Source organism: Gymnoscopelus braueri (assembly GCF_963280865.1).
Source record: "Gymnoscopelus braueri genome assembly, chromosome: 22".
NCBI classification, from domain to species: Eukaryota; Metazoa; Chordata; class Actinopteri; order Myctophiformes; family Myctophidae; genus Gymnoscopelus; species Gymnoscopelus braueri.
In genome coordinates this window covers 39,472,917-39,493,179 of record NC_137624.1, presented here as the reverse complement: position 1 = coordinate 39,493,179, position 20,263 = coordinate 39,472,917, and the positions used below count along the sequence as shown (strand labels likewise).

Here is a 20,263-nt window from a genome sequence, read left to right as displayed (position 1 = left end):
TTACATTATTGCAGTGGTGAAAAAAGTACTTAATTTTTTACTTAAGTAAAATTATCAATACTGCAATGTAGAAATACTCTGTCACAAGTAATTCAAAATTGACTTGAGTAAAAAGTACAAAAGTATTGGTATAAAAATGTACTTAAAGTACCAAAAGTAGAAACTATGCATTTAATAGGCAGAATGTCCTATTTCACAAGTTTTAAAATGTATAAAAATCTTTTGAAAATAGCAGATTCACAAGCTATTGTGAGCTTGTAGATCTGCTATTTTCAAATGGCCGAAATGTTTTGTAATAATAATCAAAATCTACAAAGTATAGGACAATGATGTACAGTGAGTGTAACTTGAATATCTGGGTAATATAGTCTATTATTATAGCCTATGTGAATGAATTTGGACAGTCCTACTTTAAAATAATATATTAATTGTAGCATGATGCAACACGTTGTACTTATTACCTTGAAATGCAGTTATTGTCGACAAGCGACACTCCCAATGGATAAACTTTAATTTATACATCTGTTTACGACCCTTCAGCCACCAGGGGGCAGCACACTCAATCAATTGTCACACTGGGACATCTGGGCACCATATTTTGGGGATTACTGGGCACCTGGATGAGTGGGCACCAGGTCAACTGGGCACCAAAAACCATCTGGGCACTAGGGACATGTGGGCACCTGGATGAGTGGGCACTTAGGGGTGGAAATAAGTGGGCACCTGAATTAGTGTGTTTTTTTAACTTTACATAGCATGCTGCTTTGTTGTTGGTATGTGATATTTAACCCACTGTTCTTTAAACTCCCCAAACACAACAAAACAACGAGGTCAAAAGTACAATAGAAGAGTTTATTTGCCAAAATAGTACTGAGGTGAAAAGTACATTATAACAGACTTTCAAAGTACAATATAAGAGTGTATTTGCCAAAATAGAAAAAATAGAACAAGCTGTTAAGAAAAAAAGCTGAATGCTAGGGAAAACATAGCTAAACAGTGCAAATGATAGAATGCTAGACAGTCAGCTGTCTGGCAGATGGAAGGGAGAATAAACTATTTATTTATCCGTGATTAAAAATGCATGGATTAAAAAAAAATATATACTATTATGGTGTGGTTTTTAGGCAAACATCAATAGACAATAGCCTATAGGAGCTGTTTTGTAGCTATAAATACAACACAAAAAAAGGAGTGATTTCTGATTACTTTTGATCTTTAAAAATGTTTTTGAACTAATTATTTGTGGTATTGTCAAGTATTTGGGGTAGAACACGTTAAAATGATCTAGTAAAATGCTAAAAGTTACTTCAACTCCAAGGGTGCACATAAATAGAACAAATTAACTCTGAGAGAGACTGTGTAAAACTGTAACCTTACCTACAAATGGAACCAAATGGATATTTTACCGGTCCATTTGGGTCCATTTGAACACTCTGTCTGAGGGTTTTATAGCAGCCTAATAATCCACAAATACTGAATACGGTCCGTCCAGCAGCAGCACTAGCCCTGATACATGACTGTCATATATTATATGACAGTCATGGATGATCTTCATTCTTCAAAATAGTGTTTGCACGTTCTTCTCCCTTTTTGGCCCGTAGCTTAGCTACATGTACATAAACGTTCAAATTTCAAATATAAAGTGCTCAAACCATGGCCATGGATGTTACAATTATGTACGGGCCACCAGAAGTACCCGTATCTTCCGTATTGTTCAATAAGAAGCATTTTAGTCCGATCGGTGGCCATTTTCTCCATTATGCTTTCAACCACGTACCCTATCGGTTGGGAGGTGTATTGCACTCTGATACATTATAACTCTATGATAAAATGGCCACCAATTGGATTCAAAATGCTTTTTATTGAACAATACGGAAAATACGGGTACGTTTAAGGGCCCATACACAATTTTAACATCCGTGGCCATGAGGTAAGCACTTTATATTTAAAATTTGAACGTTTATGTAGTTGTACGGACCAAAAAGGAAGAAAGTGCAAACACTATTTTGGAGATCATCCAAGACAGGTCATGACAGTGAGATGACCGTCTTGTGATCCCAACTAGGCTACAGCAGCCCCGCCCCCGGCCCACACACACTCCCACTGCTTGGAAATAGCAGACCTACAAGCTCATAGCGCGGCACCGAGTGCCGCGCTATGAGCTTGTAGATCTGCTATTTCCCCAGCGCGCAGATCAACACGCACCGCGCACGGTGCACGCCCAGCTGAGTGTATAAAAGCTCCATACATCACACTGTCTCTTACACATAGGCTATAAGGCTATATTCCCGCAGACAGTGTCTATCTCCGCACAGTCTGAAAGCGTTCGGAATTATCCATCAGTTCATTCAGGATGAGAGACATTCATTTGAAGGATTACTTTTGGGTAAGAGCAGCGCTGATACATTGTATCCGAGGGTTCACTTGCACTTATCAATAAACGGCAATGGTGGAAACTAAAGTAACTAAGTACATTTACTCGTTTACCCTTGTGAAATTGGACGTTCTGCATAGTGAGTAGGCTACTTTCTACTTTTGGTACTTTAAGTAAATTTTTTGATGCCAATAACTCCTGTACTTAAATGTTGAATTCCGGACTTTTACTTGTAACAAGTATTTCTACATTGCAGTATTGACACTAAACTGCCTTTTCCACTGTATCCGTGGGTTCACTGTCTGGTACTTATTAATAAACGGCTGAGAACAGAAACATTGACATTGCATTCAGACGAAAATAACGTTACAGCCAATGGTGACCCGTAGAGACCATGCACGTGGTTCCCAAACAGTGGGTCGGGACCCCTGGGTGGGTCGCTGACACATTTTTATGGGTCGCGAGTAAATATAAATATCCCTTTATTTCATCTGTGTTTCCTATACATCTAGTTTTTTGCTTTTATTTCAAAACATAAAAAAAAAGAAAAACTAAACAAAAAAAAGCTAGTGAAAATAGCAGATACAAGCTCACAACGCATCGCAATGCCACGTTGTGAGCTTGTAGATCTGCTATTTTCACTAGTTTACTTTGGGTCACGTTCACATTACATTTCTCCTTTGGGTCTTGTAAAAAATTGCAAATGGAATGATATTTACACTGTGTGGTCTCACACACTATAAATTAATCCTCCTCATTTCCCACGAAATAAGTTATTCTGGAAGAAAGTTTTATAGGCAGCTTTTTATATAAACAGGCAGAGTATAGCCTAGTAGCTATAGATCTTCTACTTTAAATCACATGAAATACAGATTAGGTTGGTTAGCCTAATTATGGACTGTCACCCTCAGCAAACAAATTACAGGGAAAAATGGCTGCTCCAAACATCAATTTATATCTCCTTCCAGAGAAGTTACCTGTGTTGACTCAGTTCTAATGGGAAGCAGTCATTTCTGTCTGTCTGAGGGCTTGTCTGGGAGAGTTAGATATACACATTTCACACAGACATGTTTACAGAAACTACTATGCACTGGTGGAAGAAGTAATCACATTTGTTACTTAAGTAAAAGTATCAATACTGAAATATAGAACTCGACTGTTACAAGTATAAGGTCTGGTAATCAAAATTGACTTCAGTAAAAGTATAAAAGTATTGGCTTAAAAATATATTTAAAGTAGGCCTACTTAAAAATATACTTGTATACTTATACTGTAGTAGCCTACAGTACTTGAGTACATGTACTTCGTTACTTTACACCACTGCTACTATGAAATGCTAGTCATGCAATTGTGTCACTTAAAATCCTTAACCTACATCCATAGTGCAATGAATGTAAAACCTTCTTAATTTCAAGGAACCCTCTGTACTTGTACTGTATATGCATTAGGCCACGGATACCTATTTGATATGATTTTTCCATTTTGGTTCCTTAATCCTAACTATCAATCATTTTAGCCAGGGACCCCCTGGAACTCCCTCGAGGACCCTTGGGGTCCCTGGACCCCAGTCTTCATCTGTCAGTTGGAACCGAAAGGAATGAAAAATGAACAAAATGTATACTGTTGCATCTCCATGTTATTGACAGAACTGTGAACTGACCAACACAGGAGGGTATGAAACCATCATCCAATATCTCAATGAAGGCAAGAGGACATGCAAGGAGGTGGAGGACTTCATGAAAGCCAGGTAAACCAGTTCAGTTAATACTACTTGGGAATGATGATAGGACATTTATTTTAAGAAAGAACATGGCCTTGCACAAAAAAAGAAAACTAGAAATAATATATAGAAAGAAAACTAGAAATATAGCAAATAGTGAAACACTGTGGTTCAGTGCTGTATAGTGTTCAACAGTGATTCTCATCTATCTTTTTATTTTCAAGTTTGATAATATGCATTAAGCCGGGACCCCTGTTTGATATGATTTTTATCTCTGCGACCCCAATCGCCCATACTGTGAAATCTTCAGTGTTAATATAACTCTGAGAGTCGGTGTACAAATAGAATCAAATGGACCCATAAGGGCCCATTTGGTTCTATTCGTACACGCTCAGTTACAGACCCGTAGGGTTCCATATTTGGTTCCATTTGTAGTACATGCTCGAAGAGCTAACAGAACCTTAAAGGCTCTTGAGGGTCCATTTGTTTCCTAAATCATTTGGGGACCCCCTTGAACACCCCCCCCCCCCTCCCCCCATGACCCTTGGGGGTCCCACATTGGGAACTAGTAGTTTACTGTAGCTTTTTGGTGAATATTCATGCTCATTTATTACTTGGGTTGCGGTGTCTTTGGTTGGTCGGTGTTGCTAGGCAACTGCTATGGTTTATAATAGGACGTACAGTATGTATATCGGGTGATAACTGGGGTCATACGAGGCCATTCCTTGGTTGTAGTAGGCAGCTGTTAGATGTTATTTACACTGATAAACTGAATGACCTCTGCCAACGTGACGATTATTTAAAAACAAATGATAATTTACTTATTTAACCATTTAACCATACCATTACTATTTAAAACTATGAATTGATCAGAAATATTGAATACATTGAATTATAATGATACCAAGTGAAACATCACAAGGGACTGTGTTGGATGGATTACTTATTATTTTATGATAGTAAATATTTCAAGTCCCATCACTTATCATCAATACATAAGGGTGCTGGTGACTCGGCCAGTTAGTGAACCTTGTGAGTCACGAGTTGAAATCCAACTGGCATCATGTCTCGCATCGTGTCCACCCTGGTCTCCTGTCTCATAAGTATTAAAATAAATCTTTATAGCACATCCAAAGTTTACCGTCTTTGATATGTTTAGTTCCTTCTTCCTTGTGTAATAATTAATCCCTGTAAACACACACACACACACACACACACACACACACACACACACACACACACACACACACACACACACACACACACACACACACACACACACACACACACACACACACACACACACACACACACACACACACACACACACACACACACACACACACACACACACACACACACACACACACACACACACACACACACACACACACACACACACACACACACAAGGAGATGCAAGAGTTCTACCCGACAGTGACAAGTTGTAAAAGAGAAGAGAAAACACTGGTGTGTCTCATATTGCAGGTTGTGGCGCTGTTACAGAAGTGCTGTGGTGTGCGCATTAGTTACCCTACCATGTTAGAAACTATAGAATGGCATATTGTGGACTTCTCATTTTGGGATAAATGTCAAGTTATCCCTCGCTGAGGTCTTGTCAGCAGCGTTTTCCTGTTTTCTGTTCTGCTCTTTGGATAAACCGTACAGATCCGCTATACAGTACACCAGTGGTTTGCAAACTTTTTCATGTCAAGGACCCCCAAAATGATGTGTATTGTGCCAGGGATTTTTCAAAAATAGCAGATATACAAGCTCATGGCGCGGCACTCGGTGCCGTGCTATGAGCTTGTAGATCTGCTATTTTTGAATAGCCAAAGTATACAATATGGTTAAAGTGGTTAAAATGATTGTGACGCTAATTCATTTTGCTGGGGACCCCCTGGTACCCCCCCCCCCCACCAAGGGCCCCTGGGGGTCCCCGGACCCCACTTTGAGAACCAATGCAGTACATTCTGCAGCTTGGTCCAGAGTGTAAATCTTCTAATGGTGACATTCATCCAGCCTTTCTATTAGATCATCTCTGATCACAGACTGTATGCCCACTGAGGTCAGGCCGAGTTCCACTATTGGCCGTTTAGACAAAATAATCTTTTGTCTTTGTATCTCAATATGATTTTTTTTTGTTGCTGAACTGTCATCTGCAATGACAATCAAACATATGCCATGCTAGCCTGGGCCGCTGGCGTAGCTGTCCAGGCACCTATAGGCTCAGTGTAGCCTGACAGCGTGTCGCGGGGTTCGAGGCCTTTGCTGCATGGCAACCCCCCATCTCTCTCTCCCCATTTCCTGTCAGCCTACTGTCCTATCAATAAAGGCGTAAAAAAAAATCTTAAAGGACGACTTCACCGCTTTTCAACCTATCTTCATATAATTGGTCCTCACTAATACTCACGATAAAATGGTACAATTTTTTTCTACTCGGCCTGTGTCTCATAGGAGGGCTGTGGACAGTCCAGAAACCGTCTACCAGTGACATCATCGTTAGGCATGATTTTTTTTCCCCAACAAGATTTCACATTTTTTATTTAGATTTTTATTAACACGAGAACAATGGCTTCTTTTATTGGCATTGCAACTTTCCAGGAATAGAAAGCCTGCAGTTTCTATTAGCTTGGATTCCCCATTGATGATGTCACTGGTAGACGGGACTCGGAACTGTCCACAGCCCTCCTCTGAGACACAGACCGAGTAGAAAAAAATGGTACCATTTTATCATGAGTATTAGTGAGGACCAATTATATGAAGATAGGTTGAAAAGCGGTGAAGTCGTCCTTTAAAAAATATAAATATATGCCATGCTACCCAGATGCACACAGTGATACCGTACTGTACTGACAATGATAATGTAATATCCTTATATGCAATGTACGGTTCTGTGGACTGACTGTGAGAGCCTATATACCAGTGATTTTCATCCTTTTTAATTTCAAGGACCCTCAGTATGCATTAGGGCCATAGACGCCCATTTGCTATGATTTTTCTACACTGTAAAATCATCAGTGTTCATTTCAACTCCGAGAGTGTACACATTGAACCAAATGGACCTGTAAGGAAAATACCAATACAAATATTTCAAAGGAAAGAATACAAGTTCCACATTCCAGCTTTAAAATGTATATTTCTGACTCTCTTTCAGGGCTTCCATTGAAGAGAGGTACGCTAAAGACCTCCTGGGTTTGTCTAAGAAGGTGTGTGGACATAATGAAATGAAGTAAGTACGTTCACAGACACATTCTCTATATTGTTCTTAACTTCTTTTTACAATGAACAAAAGACAAGGTACTGAAATTAGATGATTTAGACTAGAGCAGTGGTTCTCAAACAGTTTCATGTCAAAAACCCACAAATCGATACATATTAGACCAAGGTCCAGGGACCCCCATAAGAGAAGATTTTTGGTTGCAGATTAACTTTATCAATACGGTAGGTGGAGACAGATAAACCTGAATAGTCATTCTTATGCATTCTCTCAATGGGCTTCTAGCTGATGAAATGGACCCCCTGGGGTCCTCATTTTGAGAAATCTGTTCATTGGTTTTGTGTACCCAGTCATTTATTTTCATATTGTTTTTCTAGCTCATTAAAGAAATCTCTGGACCTGTTCAAACTACGTAAGAGCATGACATTCTTCAATTTAAATACAAAATACATTTTTGCAGTGTAACGCAGTCAGTTTATACTGTATATTATTTATAAATGCTTTGTTTGCACATCGTAGAAACAGAACATGTGAGTCTATCACATCTCCAGTTGGCTCAGACCATGAGAGAAGAGGCCAAGAAATTAGAGGATTTCAGAGAAAAACAAAAAGATGCAAGAAAAAAGGTGATTTATTGCATTATTGTCACCGTGATGTTGATTATTATGGCGTATACTGGCGACAATCAATACAATATGTCATAAACGATGACACTCACAGTCTTGTATAATTCCTGGCATTGCAGATAGAACAACAGATGGAAGCCATTCACAAACAAAAGGCCTCGCAGTACAAGAAGACTATGGAGGTGGGTGTTTAGCTGTTTTTTTTTAGTTTTAGTCTAGTTTTAGTTGACTAAATATCATAAGATTATAGTCGACTAAATGTACAGTTGATTTAGTCGACTAAAATGTATTTAGGCGGTGCCTTGATGGCGTCGTAATGGCTGATTTTACACTTGGTTGCATGCTGAAAATAGCCGATCTACAAGCTCACAACGCGTCGCAGCGCGACGCGTTGTGAGCTTGTAGATCTGCTATTTTCAGAGCGCGACACCCGAGCGCAACCAAACATAACATGACTTCTCTTCTCCACTAGATCCCTCCCCTAACATTTTAGTCTAGTTTTTATTTGTTGACGAAATTGTCAATATATTTAGTCTCAGTTTTAGTCATCATAGCTTAGTTTTTATTTAGTTTTTGTCAGTGAAAAAAGGTAGTCGACGAACATTTTTTGGCATAGTTTTAGTCGACAAAATCAACAACTGCCTACTAGTTGAAAGTGGTTAAGGCATGTGTTTAATGTGACGCAAATTCAGTCGGAGGCCCTATTCCTGAATGACACGGAGGGAACCAAAAAATGCTTCAAGCGCTGCTGCGAAATTGAATAAAGTGTGTTCACGTGATTCCGTTTTGAAAGCAGTGAAGACACCATTGTTTTTGACCAGTTCCTTCCCCTAGAGAGAAGGAAGTTCCATTGAGAAGCCTAGGATGTGAGAGGCATATAACTGTCACCAAAAGAGGAACCATTTCTTATGGATTATCGAAAAAAGGAGAAATCAATAATGGTATCAGTGCACATTGAGAGCAGATTAGCTGTACTGTTAATAGAGGCGGAAAGGTTGGAAGTAATTAATGCAAATGTTTATTGTCACCGTTATATTTAACACTCTGTGTGCCTGCAGGGAGTCAGCTGGGTTATACAGGCTCAACAGCAAAAACACAACAAATAATTAAAGTTCAGGCAATGAATAAAGCAAAAAAAATATATCTCTGATATTTGCATAATGGGCATTATCAGTGTTTTCTCTCCGTTGGTTATGGCAGTAGTTCTCAAACCTTTTCATGTCAAGGACCCCCAAAATGAAGTATTTTTGAGACCCACTTTGAGAACCAATGGGTTATGGATGTTGTTGCCATTTTCATAGATACATCATATTACTGGGTCAGGCAGGTCTTCAAAGAACAAATGTGAACTTTGTTTTGGCTGTTTGCTATGTTGCCGCCATGGCAACTGCTGGTGAGTCTCTATGAATTGGACCGGAAGCAAACCAGAATTAAGCATCTAATTGGTTTATCCTTCTCCCCAATTAAGTACAGAATACTAAGAAGACATTATTTGAATGTACGTACTTTTTAGACCAATTTAGACCTGAGGTAAAAACACCTTCTAAATCCTAACCTATACGTTTTTCTGAAATACGTCTATTTTTGATTCAAAGTATTATTATTTTTAAATCATGTTGCTATATAAATCGGTGGAAACCTTGTATGTCCAAAACCATTGCTTTTTTAGTATAATTGAAAAAACTATTTAAAACAGTGAAAATAGCAGATCTACAAGCGCACAACGCCTCGCATCGCGAGGCGTTGTGCGCTTGTAGATCTGCTATTTTCACTACTTTTGTGCAACACTCTTGTATGATGAATTAGGGCCTTAATTTACGAGAAAGAAAAAAAACATACAAATGTGAAACTTGGAGATACAAGGTTTCTTCCCGACAGCGACAATATATAGTAACAACTAACATGACACAGATATTTTCCCGGATTGAAAGGTTTAACAACATTAAAGGCTTTCCAGGTCTAAATGGGATAAACTGAACTTTTAAAAAATTGTTCACTTTAGTTTGTACTTCTACATAATTGGGTTTATGCTAAATTGAAAGAAAAAGGCTGATGCATCTGCACCTTTCCACAGTCAAAGAAGACATACGATCAGAAGTGTCGAGATAAAGAAGAAGCGGACCAGAACATGAACCGTAACGCCAGCACCACCAACGGCAGGCAGATAGAGAAGGTACGGTTGGATCTGCAGTAACCAATAGGAACTTAGACATAGCACTATGTTAGCCACAATAACCACTTCAACCCTAATATAATTCATTGTACGTCAAATACCTAAAACAGCCAAGGGAGGAGGGGGGGGGGGGGGGGTCCAGTTGGTTTCCGTGTGAGTCCAGGTCCTTCCTCCTCTGTCCTTGTAGATCTGTGCCTTTCCGTGGCCAGGGCAAAACTGCCTCACTCTCCAAAAGTGGCCTTTAAATAGGGAGAGCCTTCCTAATTAGCTCATGCCCTGCACACCTGTTCCACTCACTTATCCAATGGGAGTGCTCCATGCTGACCTGCTGACACTGCTACCATAGACTGGCTTCAAAACACTGCAACTCAAAAATGAAATAGTAAAGAAAAGCAAACGTGCACACAGAATCATAAAGGAATAGGGACTGAAAAGCCAGCTATAATAATACAAATGAATAAGCAGTCAGCATGACACTCTCACACACTTTTCAGTGCCCGTCCCATCCGGGCACATTGCCTGTCAGCATGACACAGGCACCCTATAGGCTGCAATGTCAGCCTGACGGCGTGCCGCGGGTTCAAGTCCCGATGACCTTTGCTGCGTGTCACTCCCCATCTCTCTCCCCATGTCATCCCCCCAGTCCACTGTCCTATAAATGTAGGCATAAAAGCCCAAAAATAAACCTTTAAAAAAAAAGAGAAGGGAAACTAGGGTTCATGTTGTTAAAGGTTTAATGACATTCACTTTTACACCACATTCAAAGTCTTTGTCATGGTCCTTCAAAAGTGTACAAAAAGTTTTAAGTGAAAATTCCATTCCAGTGATCCATGGCAGGTGTTTTTCTCTCACATTTCTAAAGCCTTTTCAACTGCAATGAAAAAAGAAATCTTTGCCTGCGGGTGTCGCTGGTGAGGGATTTTGCCTGTCAATCATCGCCTCTGCTCCGCCCCCCCCAAAGGAAAGGATAGGGGAGGGGAGGGGCGAGGAGGAGAGTGGGCGGGATTAATCGACTGCGACCTCACTGTCGAAGGGCCAAGCTCAGATTACTTTTCAGCCTAATTATTCAGAAAACCCCAGACCACAGAAAATCCACTGAATGTTCTAAGTTCAGGTTTTTTGGGTGTAATTGAGGTCATAAAACCCCAAATAAAACATTGAAAATAAAAAAAGTGAAAATGAATGTCATGATACCTTTAAGGGACATTCACACTAGATGCAACGCGATTATTTTGATCACCTCCTGTGTGAATGAATGCATCTTTATACTTATCCTATATTAAAATCGCCTTGTGGGTGGACTAACTGTTTATCCCTTCCTGTCCGTTTGCCTTCTTCTACCACACCAGTCATGCATTTGCCTCCACACTATGCACAAACAACAATGCATGCCATGGGAAATCTACTAAACTTCGTTTAATTTCATGCAAATTTCATATATTCCGTACACTTTGTATTTTTACGAAACTACATGATTGCGCAACACTTTTGGCCGGAACGGCTACACGGCGCAAGCGTGTGTGGACGTGGAGAGACACGCAACAACACCACCACAAGTTACACAACACGGCCGGACTGGACATCACTTCTGCAGCAGCAACAGATTTTTTTTTTTTTTGGTTGTCTTATTTTCTTTACTTGCTAAAAGATTGCGCTTACTTACTTTCATCTCAAGTGTGTGTGTGTGTGTGTGTGTGTGTGTGTGTGTGTGTGTGTGTGTGTGTGTGTGTGTGTGTGTGTGTGTGTGTGTGTGTGTGTGTGTGTGTCTGTCTGTCTGTCTCTTGCAAAGTCACTACACTACTCTTCCTCCCCCGATCTCTGTTTTGACAGGCAGTGGGCTACTAACGCACTGCAGGGTGTGTGTGTGTGTGTACGTGTGTACGTGTGTGTACGTGTGTGTACGTGTGTGTACGTGTGTGTGTGTGTGTGGTGTATGTGGTGTACGTGGTGTACGTGTGTACGAGTGTACGCGTGTACGTGTGTGTCTCGCTTCGAACCAGCCCACCAAATAAGCGTTTGCACATGTAGACCTTTGTGATGCCACCCCTGCAGTATATTATGCGTTAAGAAATAGGCCTATACCTATTGAAGAGGCTATTTCAATCGGCCTCTGAGACATATCGGCGGCGCGACGTAGGTGTGAGGGCCGCGTATAGCGGCCCGAAACCTCTAGTTATTCAAAACCACCATGATGACAATGCATTTTCCATGTCGTTTCAGCTCTACTCAAAGGCACAGCAGGCCAAACAGAATGCAGAGGAGGCTGGTAAGCGGTCAAATCAATGAGCGCTCATAATGTGTTGGCTATTAAAAGTACATGTGGTGGGTGTTGTGTTGAATGTGACAGGAACCCTCTCAGATTATGGTTGCAGGTCAGCTGAACCCAACACTCATTACAGTTTTAGGAAGCAGAAGTTGAAATATGCTGGAAACTTGATACTTTAACCCATTAAGACCGGGAAAGCATCTGCCATTTTCATGAAATTGTGTGCAAATCTTTGAATGTATATTTTTCAAAGCGAACATTTTAACTCAAATCTTTACTTCTGGGGGATTCTACAAATGTCTTCAAAATCCTAACAGTTTTTAAAAAAAAACTTATGTTGCTATAATCAGTGGTTCTCAAACGGTTTCATGTGAAAATTACATGTATTTGACCGTGGACCCCCATCTCAAAATATGTTGTTCCAGGAACCCCCAGCAGCAAAGGTTTGAGTAAAAAATGTTCGCTTTAAAAAAGAATATATATATATTCAAAGATTTGCACACATTTTCAAGATTTTTCTAAAATAGCAGATCTACAAGCTCATAGCATAGATCTGCTATTTTTGAATAGCCAAAGTATAAAATAATGGTTAATGTGGTTACACAGATGCATTCCTAGTCTTAATGGGTTAACAAAGTTCATTGTATTGTTGAGCAGCTTTGTTGAGCAGCTTTCTCCAAATGAAAGGCCCTTACTTACTTTTTTTTTTTTACGATTCCGAGGGCAAATATACTTTTTTTAATTAAGCCCATATTTGATGGGCTTAATTAAAACAACGCTTTAAAACTATTTTTAATAAATAATTTACATCAGAGGATTAATAAAGTCTGTCTATCAGTCTAATGTTGACTGTTTTCCTAAATAATGAAGACAGACTCCTCTGAGTTGAGCTTGGTGCTTTATGTGACATACTCTGTAATATGATAAAAGAGAGGTGTTCATTAATACATGCTGTGAAAGGAATGAAGCTGTCCACCTTTTAGGAGCATATATCAATATGTGATGTTGATTGAGGCCATTATTATAACTCACTCAATAACTCATGTGCCTATTGGTGAATTATTAAGTTGTTATAATAAACAGGATGTATCTGTATCACATGCTGACTTAAGCGCAATAAAGCTCAGATCCTGTATATTTTTATCCCATTGTGTCCTGATCCGATCTCCGATCAGATGCTCTTAACTTCCTCAAGCTACTATCGGGAGGAAAGAAAACTTGATTGGGACGAGCCCTAGATGAGGGTATATGGAACAGCTAGGACTAGGCGGGAAAAGAGCTCAATTGGCGGGGCCACTGCCCCGAGCTGCCCAGCTAGCGCTGGCTACGCTTCTGTTCCACATAATAACTGCTGCAGAGTCCTTTCCCACGTCCGTCTATTGGGCTGGCCCAGCTCGTCCAGACAAAAATCCATAGAAATCATGTCACAATCATAGTACATGAAATATGCTGGGCCAGTTTGCACCTGTGTGCAAGCTGCTGTGTTATTGTATTTAACCCATTAAGACCTGAGGCGATTCTTTAAAAAAAATCTAAATCCTAACAGTTTTTTGAAAAAAATAAAAAATATATTTTTTCACAATTTTTCAAAAATAGCAGATCTACAAGCTCGTAGCGCGGCACTCGGTGCCGCGCTATGAGCTTGTATATCTGCTATTTTTGAATAGCCAAAGGCATCTAAAGTGACACAGAAGCGTTCCAGGTATCAATGGGTTAACGTGTTGTTGGGTGTGTGTGTGTGTGTGTGTGTGTCTGTCTGATTGGTAGATAGGATATACCTGCAGAATGTCAACACCCTGGGAAAAACCACAGACGAGTGGCAGACGGAGCATGTCAAGGCGTGTGAGGTAAGGCTATGGAGTCATAATGTATGAAAAGTAACTTACCTCTACGTGTGAATGACTGTGCACTAGTGTTGATTTTGACAGCTAATTTTGATGTAGTTTTAGTCATAGTCTTTTGAATGAAATTCCATTTAGTTTTAGTCATATTTTAGTCATCTGAAATGTTTTACTGTTAGTCTAGTTTTAGTTTACTAAATATCATAAGATTATAGTCGACTAAATCTACAGTTGATTTAGTCGACTAAAATGTATTTTGGCGGTGCCTTGATGGCGTCGTAATGGCTGATTTTACACTTGAAAATAGCAGATCTACAAGGGTTGTAGATCGGCTACAACCAAACATAAAATGACTTGTCTTTTACTGGATCTCTTCTCCACTAGTCCCTCCCTAACATTTTAGTCTAGTTTCTATTTGACCAAAGTGTCAATATATTTAGTCTTAGTTTTAGTCATCATAGCTTAGTTTTGAGTGAAAAAAGGTTGTCGACGAACATTTTTCGTCATAGTTTTAGTCGACAAAATCAACACTGACGCTGTGTTCTCCCAATACAACAGATGTTTGAAAGGCAGGCAACGGAGAGGATCAGTTTCCTGAGGAACACGGTGTGGACTCACCTGAACCAGCTGTCCCAGCAGTGTGTGACCAGTGATGAGGTACAGACCCACATGTTGAGCTGTCCTCTAACTTTATTCACCTTCACACTATTACTGCTTGTACTTAACCCCCCCCCTGTGTGTGTGTGTGTGTGTGTGTGTGTGTGTGTGTGTGTGTGTGTGTGTGTGTGTGTGTGTGTGTGTGTGTGTGTGTGTGTGTGTGTGTGTGTGTGTGTGTGTGCGTGCGTGCGTGCGTGCGTGCGTGCGTGCGTGCGTGCGTGCGTGCGTGCGTGCGTGTGCACAGCTCTATGAGGATGTGAGGAAGTCACTGGAGCAGTGTGACATTCAGGAGGACATCACACATTTTGTCAATCTAAGACAGACCGGTGACAAAGCACCAGGTAAAAGCATTGTCTGTTTGTCACACACACACACACACACACACACACACACACACACACACACACACACACACACACACACACACACACACACACACACACACACACACACACACACACACACACACACACACACACACGGTTATATGTGACGTGTAGGTTTACAATGCTTGTGGTCACTTCACAGCTGCAGTCGTGTACGAGAACTTCTACAGTGGTCAGAGCAGTGGTCAGAAAACGGCTCCTGTTGCCCCGCCCTCTAGGCAGCCTCCTCCAATCACCAGGTCAGAGAGAAGAGACAGCAGATTCACACTGCTATGCATTAATTTCCTTTAAAGGGATAGTTCACCCTCAAAATGTTTTTTTTTCTATGGATTAGTCACCCCATGGAGACTTGAATTCATGGATATTTTTTTGTTTTTGTCTCATTCCTAAGACAATAATTTGAAGACCGGCAGCGGTTCCTTTAGGAGACACAAAGAGTCTCCTTTGTGTCTCCTACCGGAACCGCTGCCTACCGGTCCGCTGGTCATAAAATTATTGTCTTAGGAATGCGACAAAAACAAAAAAATATCCATTAATTCAAGTCTCCATGGGGTGACTAATTGATGAACTATCTATCCCTTTAAGCCTGATTTATACTTAGTTGTGCAGCTGGTGTCGCGTGCTGAAGATAGTTGATCTACAAAACTCTACAGATCTATTATTTTTGCCACACAACACTGGCGTATACAACTAAGTATATATTATTGTACAGCTAAGTCATTGTCTTCATTTATTCATTTAGCCTTGTTTTGTGAATTTTCAGGAGGGGACCACTACCTACTCCAGTGGAACATGAATACCACAGTGGTATGTTTAGCCCTTGTACATCTGATCAAACAACCCAACAAAATGATCAAATTCTGCGACCTTGTATGAGTGCATGAGTGGATATGGTTTATATTTTCATAATAAAGGCTATTTCCCCTCAAACCATGAAAATGAAGCCCAGGGCATTGGTTCTCAATAATCTGGTTAAAGCACATAGGAGAGAGAGAGCGCCTGTAGTCTACAGGCACCCTCTGTGGATAGCTTTAAAGCACAGCTAAAGACTTATTTCTTCACTCTTGCTTTTAGTAGATTTTTTTCTAAATCTCTGTGTTGTTATTCCTGTCTTCGCTGTTTTGCTTAATTCACTGCTTTTGTGTTTTGGCCATTGTGTTAATGCCATTATTGTCTCCGCCAGGCCGAAAGGCATGGCGAGAGAGTATGTTTTGCACCCTGTCCGTCCGTCCGTGTGTCCTGTCTGTCTGCGAGCAGCTAATCTCCGGCACCGTTGGCCCGGTCGCTGCAAAACTGTGCACACACACTCCCTGGATGCCAATTCAGAACCTCTGCTCTAAACGTTTCACATGGGCCTGTTATAGCGCCACCAGGAGGCCGATTTGTGCAAAACCCATTTACTCCAACTGATTTTATCCAAACGTCGTGAAAATCGGTACACGGTATCTCTAGAGTCATGTGATCAACATGGATCTGTCCGATTTTCCATATTCCATCCTCATTGGCTAAGGTTGCTTTCCAAAGTTTGCAGGATTGGTCCGTTTTGAACAAAATGCCTCAAATCATGAACGCAGCTTGCGATTTCCGTGAAATCTCACACGCACATTCCCACTACGCCAAGGAAGAAATGCCACTTTTTTCACATTGACCTGTTATTGTGCCACCAGCAGGTCTAATTTAGCAAAACACATTTTTGGAACAAAATGCCTATTATTGCCTCAAATCATGAATGCAGTGTCCGATTGCCGTGAAAGGCTTAAGAAGAAATGGCACCCTTTTCACATTGGCCTATTATAGCGCCACCAGGAGGCCACAATAGCCTACCTGACCTGGCGGAGGCCTGTGCTCTGAGGAGCACTTTTTCTAGTTTTAAATGGTTTTAATGTTGTTTTTGCTTTTGCTGTTCTTTTTGCGTTATTGTTAAAGTAATACTGCTTTTCTGTAAAGCACTTCTGCTTCATTTATTTTTTCATTATTGTTTTTTTTTGCTCTGTAAAGCACTTTGAGCTGCATTCATGTCATGAAAGGTGCTATATAAATAAAGTTTTATATAGCAGTTTTTTATTAATGATCCAACACTGCATTTTGATCTTTGCTCTGATTGCAGATGATGTGATCTACTCAACAGTGCAAGATCCAGGGTACAGCCTGATCCGCTACTAACACACACACACACACACACACACACACACACGCACGCACGCTCACACACACACACGCACACAGCTACTGTAGGACATACAGTATGAAGCATTGTGATTTCCTGCCTGGTGTATTATTTGTCAGGCCTGCCTGGTTTAGTGTCATGTTGCCAAACGACCAGGGACCGCCGCCTACAGATACTGTACGTCTGGGGGAATGGGGGCCGCTTGCCAGAAAAGCGGCGAGAACTGCCGCTAATAACGCTGCACGCATCACGCACCCACTATGAAGGACCGCCCTAAAGACTTTGGATTGGTTCTGCAATCCAGTTATTTTTTTAAACTCTGCAATTGTCTCCACACCCAGTTTTAGCAATGAAAGCTAGCAGATTGTTCTGTCTCTAGTTGAGCAAAACATTTAGAGACTGACATGTGGGTCTAGAGAAATGCTATGTGTGGTATTATGTAACTGTGTTCTATACAGTGTTTGTCAGAGTTGGGTTATCAAGATACAAAAGAAAAGCTTCAATCCATAAAATATATATTTATATAATATTTATGGTCTTTATAAAAGGAACAGAGACAAACTAATAATGCTACAGGGTACAGGCCTCCATACATTTCAGACTAGGGTATGGTCACTATCTGCAGATGAATTAAGCTGTTCTATTCATGATATTGATTGTATGTATGCATGTATGTATGCAAGTATTTGTTACAAATGCATATAACATAATTTCATGCACAGCAATCTATTTATTTTCTCTGGATCTGTTCATATAAAATGTTAATCCAAGACTTTTATTTTAAACTGTAGCCCATGGATTATGTGACTTCTGCTTTTTCAGTTTCTCACTGGCTATGTTATATGCAGAGCTGATCTTATGATCATGTTTACTCACTCACATATTGCATAACAGTTTGCAAAAATATTATTATTGCAAAACCGAAACACACCCTATGACATGTGAAAGTTAATTTGGGGATTGTCAAATTGATGTACTTTATACACCTTTAAAATCCTCAGTGTTAATTCATCCATTTGAGAGTAAATGTTGACTACATTTGTACACCCTTGAGTTAAATTAACACTTAACCTTGTGGACATCAGTTGAAGAATATATAAAATATGTTTACAAACGTGCCAACAATGACTTTGCACTTAATGTCCACATTGTATTTGTATGTTCCTGTTTTTGGTATTCTAATGACGTGTTTTGAGCTCCAATATAGATGTGACACTACAGTATGTGACAGGCCTCAACGCATCTCATGTGTCATTTTAAGATTTCTTTGGCTATTCAAAAATAGCAGATCTACAAGCTCATAGCACGGCACCGAGTGCCGTGCTATGAGCTTGTAGATCTGCTATTTTTTTTAAATCTTTGAATATACTGTATATATATATGTTTTAAAGCAACATTTTTAACTCCGATCTGTGCTTCTGGGGGGTCCCTGGAACAACATATTTTGAGATGGGGGTCTTCGGCCAAATACATATCATTTTGGGTGGTCCTTCACATGGAAAAGTTGGACCACCACATACTGTTAGGATTTAGAAAATATTTTTAGATATGTTTATGTATTCGGCCGTGGACCCCCATCTCAAAATGTTTTGTTCCAGGGACCCCCAGAAGCAGAGATTTGAGTTACAAATGCTCGCTTAAAAAAAAAAGTATAAATTCAAAGATTTGCACACATTTTCAAGATTTTTCAAAAATATTTTTGAATAGCCAAATAAATCTAATCCAGCTGTGATTTGATCACAGTCACCCGTTTGGCACCAACATGACTGCGACAGAGTACTATGAATAGGAATACATTTATAGAATAGGATATCTCCGTTCATAGCAACACTACGCCCCTGTGTCATACATGGAAGAGGAAGTAATACATCCATAGGGGCCTCCCATGTGTTTCATATGAGGATGTGTTGTGGTTTCCATAGCGATAATTAAGCATCAGGTCAGGTGTCCCGGCAAAGCAGGTGACTGTGAACGAGGAAGTAGGGCACTGATGACCTATCTATTTTACTGAGTTCAAATCTTTACGATAAAAAAGGTATACATTGGCACTCCCCAATGCCTAATCCTCCTAACTCTCTTATCCTCTAGGCCAGGGGTCTTCAACAGGGGGTCCGGGACCCTTAGGGGTCCTCAGAGTTACTCCAGGGGGTCCGCCAAATCTTGTAATAGGATTTTACATTAACCATTTCAACCCTAGCAATCTCTATTCTGAAGAACATTAAAAATGGCATGCCCTGAGGCCACAGTGGCCTTAAAGGGGAAGACCACTCATTTTCAACATTGAACTATGTCTTTAATACACCTTAGAGCTGTCCCCCCCCCCCCTCTATGTTGCCTAGAACTGGATAATTGATTGAGGTCATGTGATCAGTGACATACACAGGGTGTACTTTTGGCTGAGGGGGCGGAGCCAAAAGTACACCCTGCGTATGTCACTGATCACATGACCTCAATCAATTATCCTTTTCTAGGCAACACAGAAGGGGGGGGGGGACTTTTTTCTTATTTCCACAACAGCTCTAAGGTGTATTAAAGACATAGTTCAATGTTGAAAATGAGTGGTCTTCCCCTTTAATGCCCCAGCTGACTGTCTCTTTCTTGTCAATATGTAGACACCAGTTTCTTTCTTGTCATGTAGACACCAGTGTCTTTTGTTGAGATTCTGAATTCTTAACTCCCCATCTTTAAACCAATCCAGTGACTTTGATTGGTGCAGGGTCAGATAACTTAAACCCTTAAATTGATTAATTAATTATTTCACTGGACTAAAATATTGTTTTATTGGATGGCCTTCCTGCCCTGGCATTTTGGCCTTTGTGCCCTCAAAAAATTT

General features: G+C 40.3%; 1 protein-coding gene across 1 annotated transcript; it reads left to right on the top strand.

The window, feature by feature from the left end:
- Positions 1-2,255: 2,255 nt before the first annotated feature.
- Positions 2,256-18,495, top strand: pstpip2 (proline-serine-threonine phosphatase interacting protein 2). Its single transcript, XM_080419682.1, has 13 exons — positions 2,256-2,386; positions 4,021-4,121; positions 7,252-7,326; positions 7,692-7,726; positions 7,834-7,940; positions 8,060-8,122; positions 10,015-10,113; positions 12,334-12,379; positions 14,147-14,226; positions 14,779-14,877; positions 15,122-15,218; positions 15,406-15,502; positions 16,027-18,495. Exons 1-13 carry the CDS (start codon positions 2,354-2,356, stop codon positions 16,145-16,147), a joined length of 1,053 nt encoding a protein of 350 aa, XP_080275808.1. The 5' UTR covers positions 2,256-2,353; the 3' UTR covers positions 16,148-18,495.
- The last annotated feature ends 1,768 nt before the right edge of the window (positions 18,496-20,263 follow it).

Bases quoted from the DNA above. Each gene is read 5' to 3' on its own strand.
- pstpip2 (XM_080419682.1), top strand. From the start codon at position 2,354: ATGAGAGACATTCATTTGAAGGATTACTTTTGG. The intron at 10,114-12,333 runs GTACGGTTGGAT...ATGTCGTTTCAG, and splicing joins ACGGCAGGCAGATAGAGAAG to CTCTACTCAAAGGCACAGCA. The intron at 14,227-14,778 runs GTAAGGCTATGG...CCAATACAACAG, and splicing joins AGCATGTCAAGGCGTGTGAG to ATGTTTGAAAGGCAGGCAAC.